The sequence below is a fragment of the Eurypyga helias genome, unplaced genomic scaffold (assembly GCF_000690775.1).
Source record: "Eurypyga helias isolate BGI_N326 unplaced genomic scaffold, ASM69077v1 scaffold1045, whole genome shotgun sequence".
In the NCBI taxonomy this organism is placed as follows: Eukaryota; Metazoa; Chordata; class Aves; order Eurypygiformes; family Eurypygidae; genus Eurypyga; species Eurypyga helias.
In genome coordinates this window covers 177,481-181,099 of record NW_010253166.1, presented here as the reverse complement: position 1 = coordinate 181,099, position 3,619 = coordinate 177,481, and the positions used below count along the sequence as shown (strand labels likewise).

Genomic DNA, 3,619 nt, shown 5'->3' with positions numbered 1-3,619 from the left:
CAGGGACGCTCCGCCGCTGGAAGGAGCGCGGGCCGTCAGCCGCCGCTCCCGCGCCCTCTGGTGGATGCCGCCGTGCTGTCGCGACAGGCGCTGCGCATCCCGTGCCGCTCCAGCCTGGGAAGTGGGTCACGGCTGGCTGGCAGGACAGGCGAACAGAAGCTTAGTTTGGAACATGTGCCATAAGGAAGGAGTTCGGCACTCTTCTTGTCTTAGCAGTGGGATCATGGGTGTGTTCTAGCCTGATTTCCAAAAGCACTGGGAGCGATGTGGCACTGTGCCTTAGCCCTGAGGGATGTACAGCGCCTCTGGGCAGAAGCCTCCTCTAAAGGAGGAACAGACCACTCTGACCGTTAACGTGAACCACCTTTCGGGATCCCACCCTTTCCACCTGCACCCATGCAAGGACCGGTCCCTGAGCAGACAGGAATTTACCCTGGCAAGTCCGTTGCCCCGATAACAGCAGTTACTGCCTCAAGGGAAGAAGCAGACAGCAGGCAGTTGTTCAAACTCAGATATGTACGTTGACTTGAACTAGTTTTTCTCCATTATGCCACGCTACTGCCTGACTGCGTCACTGACATATTTTAGGGACTGTTCTTAGTATTTTTTTTCCCCTATTCAGCTGCCTTCTGATGGAGTTTCCAGGCAGACTGAAGGCAGTGTCACAAACTGCTCAAACTTCTTATTCATTGTTGCCTGTATGTACTGCTGTGAAATTCCTAATAACTTTTCCAAACTTCATTAATCCCTCATGTAAGAACTCTTCAGGTATTAGAAGGCAGTCCTGGTCCTAGTTCCATGTTAACTCAGTCATTTACAAGGCTAATGACACGCTTGTGAAGAAACATACCGTACTTGTGGCTCAGAACTGGACACACTATGCATAGGCCAGGAAGAAGCTTCGGGATGGAAAGGCTTTGAATGAGCTAACTGTCTGAAAAGGGATTTCACGCTGTCTCCCCCCAGGATTGTTCTGGGTTTGTGGGAAGTTTTTTTGTTTGTTTGTTTGGCCTTTTTTTTTTTAAATTATTTTTATTAAAGCAATGGATTCAATAGCAGCAGAAAAACAGCCCACATTTTTTTGTGTATGTGGTTCCTGAACGACCCTGCTACAGAACTGTTTTTTTAATGTCTTCTGTTACACCTTTACATACATAAGGGTTGCGTGTAAAATGTGTTCATGTCAGAAATCTGGGCAGTTTTTGATGCCATGTATGGTTCTGTTGCAGTAGAAATTAAAAATACCTAACAATCTCCCTTTTTCAACTTTAGAACTGTATGAGGAAACATATGATGGTGAAAAAGTAATCTATTGGGAAGTGAAGTACCCTTTTCCGCTCTCCAACAGAGATGTATCCTTTCAAGCTCTTTGTTCCTCTTGCAGTTTTTGTCACCTGGTCAGCCAGGGATCCCAGCGATGTACTGATTCTAGTGCTCTGCCGCGCTTGAGCTAAGAGCTTGCAGTCCTCATGCTGCATGAATATGTATATATATAGCATGAAGAAAGGTGTGGGGGCCTCTTCCCACACACAACTAAAGCTGACATAGCTGAATTATTACTCTGCAGGATTGGATCCTTTAGAAGCATAAGAAATAGCTTGAAGGGACAGGTATTTGTAATGGAATCGACTTGTCAATTAATCATATGGCAAACTGACACTGTTCTGGCATCTCTTCTCAACTTGGAATCCAGTACGTCTATATTCGTGAATGTCGAGAGATGGATGTTGATGGGCGGAAGATCTGGGTTGTGTTAGCTCAAAGCGTGTCTGTTCCTCAGTGCCCAGAAAAGCCTGGTATTACCAGAGTTAAAAGCTATAAACAAAGCCTGGCAATTGAAAGTGATGGCAAGACTGGATCTAAAGGTAAGAGGTCAGGAAAGTGTGATCATGCGTCATGTAGCCAAAGAATGTGTGTTGGCAGGATGCACAGAGAGGGAGACTGGAAATTCTAAGGTAAAACACTTACTGTAAAGTGGATGTATTGAGCACTAGAAGTACTTCAAAACAAATGAAACTTTTGGAAAGGTCCACAGCAATGTGCTACTGTTAAGAATCTTTTATTTGGCAGTTGGGCTGGGTGGATAAGAATAGACTACTGACCACTTCATTCTGCTGCCTCCCATCCATCTGGGAAGAGGCTGATGATAGCTGCAGTCTGGGTAACTCTGTAGTAAGTATCACGTTTGGCAGATTTGTATATTAAAGGGTTTGCTTAGAGACTGACTCCTCTCTGAGATTAGTCCTTTATAAGACAGGCTGCCTAAAATGGTTTGTAGTAGTCTAAATTAATATTATGGGACTCTCAGCTTCCCAGAGGTTAGTTGGGGATGGCTATATTTTCTTCACGTTCCACTTCAGTACAAGTTGACTTTTTTTGTGAAGAACTTAAAGCAGAAGTGTTGTACTTGGTGATTCAGTCATGCACACTGACAGCTTCTGTCATATGGTGTTAGGGCTAATACACTGTGTCTGGATAACTTTCTGGTGACTCCTCTCTTGTCTCTAGTCTATATGTACTATTTCGATAATCCTGGTGGCATGATTCCATCGTGGCTGGTCAATTGGGCTGCCAAGGTAAGTAAAGGTTGACAGAACAATTGTTTTTGGCTAGTTGGTTTCAAACAATGTATTCACTGCATCCATACCTGTCTTCTGCATGTTGGGTGGAATTATTTTATTTCTTACATGGATGTATTGACCTGTCTAGCTCTTAGGCAGTCTCATTTGCAGAAGCCTGCTATTGTCTGCTCTCGTGGCAGTTGTCTTCAATTTATTTATTTTTATTCCTATCAAATTCCTTTGGATAGTCAACTAGGTAGGCAAAATTATGCAACAAACCCAACAAATTCCAGAGCAAATTTGAATAGCCTTAATATAAGCAAGCTTCAGTAATGCAGTCTGTTCATGGAGGGTTAAAGGAATGGTCTGCTGCTTTGTACAGGATTTTAGTGTTCTGTATTTGTTTGAAGGTCTTGATCTGTACAGTGGGGATTCTCATCTTGCTTACTGCTTTTCTTGATTACATTATGCAAGAATGACGTTTCCACTTTTCTCTTCACAGAGTGGTGTGCCTACTTTCTTGAAGGATATGCAAAAAGCTTGCCATAATTATGCTAAGAGCACATAGGTAAAAGTTGATCTGAATCGTTTAATTCCTAGAGCTCTGCACTAACAGGAGTGGCTATTCTGTATTACACTGGATAAAATCTACCTCTGATATTGGAAGTAATTTTATTTTAGTTGGTTTATGCCTTGAATTTGTAGATCTTTGTTTCCATCTCCAACTGAAGAGCTAGTCACTGACAAGGTAACACCAACATCAGCTGCATCCTTTTGAAGGTCTTAAGTTTAGCCTTGTCCCCCAGGCTTTGCTTATGCTGATTATCATGTGTCAGCTAGAGGAGATCTGTTGATTGGAATTTTACATCCTTGGACAAGAAACAATGATCTTGCTAGGAAAAATGTCTGAACTTGGACTGAAAATACTCTACGTGTGTTATGCCTGGATCTGCCTTTGTGGCCTTTCAGGGTGGCATCCTACTGAGATTGAATAATGGAACAAAGAATTAATTTGTCACTCCCCATTGGCAGGCAGGGGGTGAGACCCCTCCACGGAC

The 3,619-nt window shown here is 43.4% G+C and overlaps 1 protein-coding gene across 1 annotated transcript; it reads left to right on the top strand.

Moving 5' to 3' along the window:
* The first annotated feature begins 1,276 nt into the window (after window positions 1-1,276).
* Window positions 1,277-3,217, top strand: PCTP (phosphatidylcholine transfer protein). Its single transcript, XM_010152556.1, has 4 exons — window positions 1,277-1,352; window positions 1,694-1,865; window positions 2,509-2,576; window positions 3,064-3,217. Exons 2-4 carry the CDS (start codon window positions 1,721-1,723, stop codon window positions 3,127-3,129), a joined length of 279 nt encoding a protein of 92 aa, XP_010150858.1. The 5' UTR covers window positions 1,277-1,352; window positions 1,694-1,720; the 3' UTR covers window positions 3,130-3,217.
* Window positions 3,218-3,619: the final 402 nt, after the last annotated feature.

Excerpts from the sequence above, each read along its gene's own strand:
- PCTP (XM_010152556.1), top strand. The coding sequence starts at position 1,721 with ATGGATGTTGATGGGCGGAAGATCTGGGTTGTGTTAGCTCAAAGCGTG. Across the intron at positions 1,866-2,508 it reads TGGCAAGACTGGATCTAAAG|TCTATATGTACTATTTCGAT; the intron begins GTAAGAGGTCAG and ends TCTTGTCTCTAG. Across the intron at positions 2,577-3,063 it reads TGGTCAATTGGGCTGCCAAG|AGTGGTGTGCCTACTTTCTT; the intron begins GTAAGTAAAGGT and ends TTCTCTTCACAG.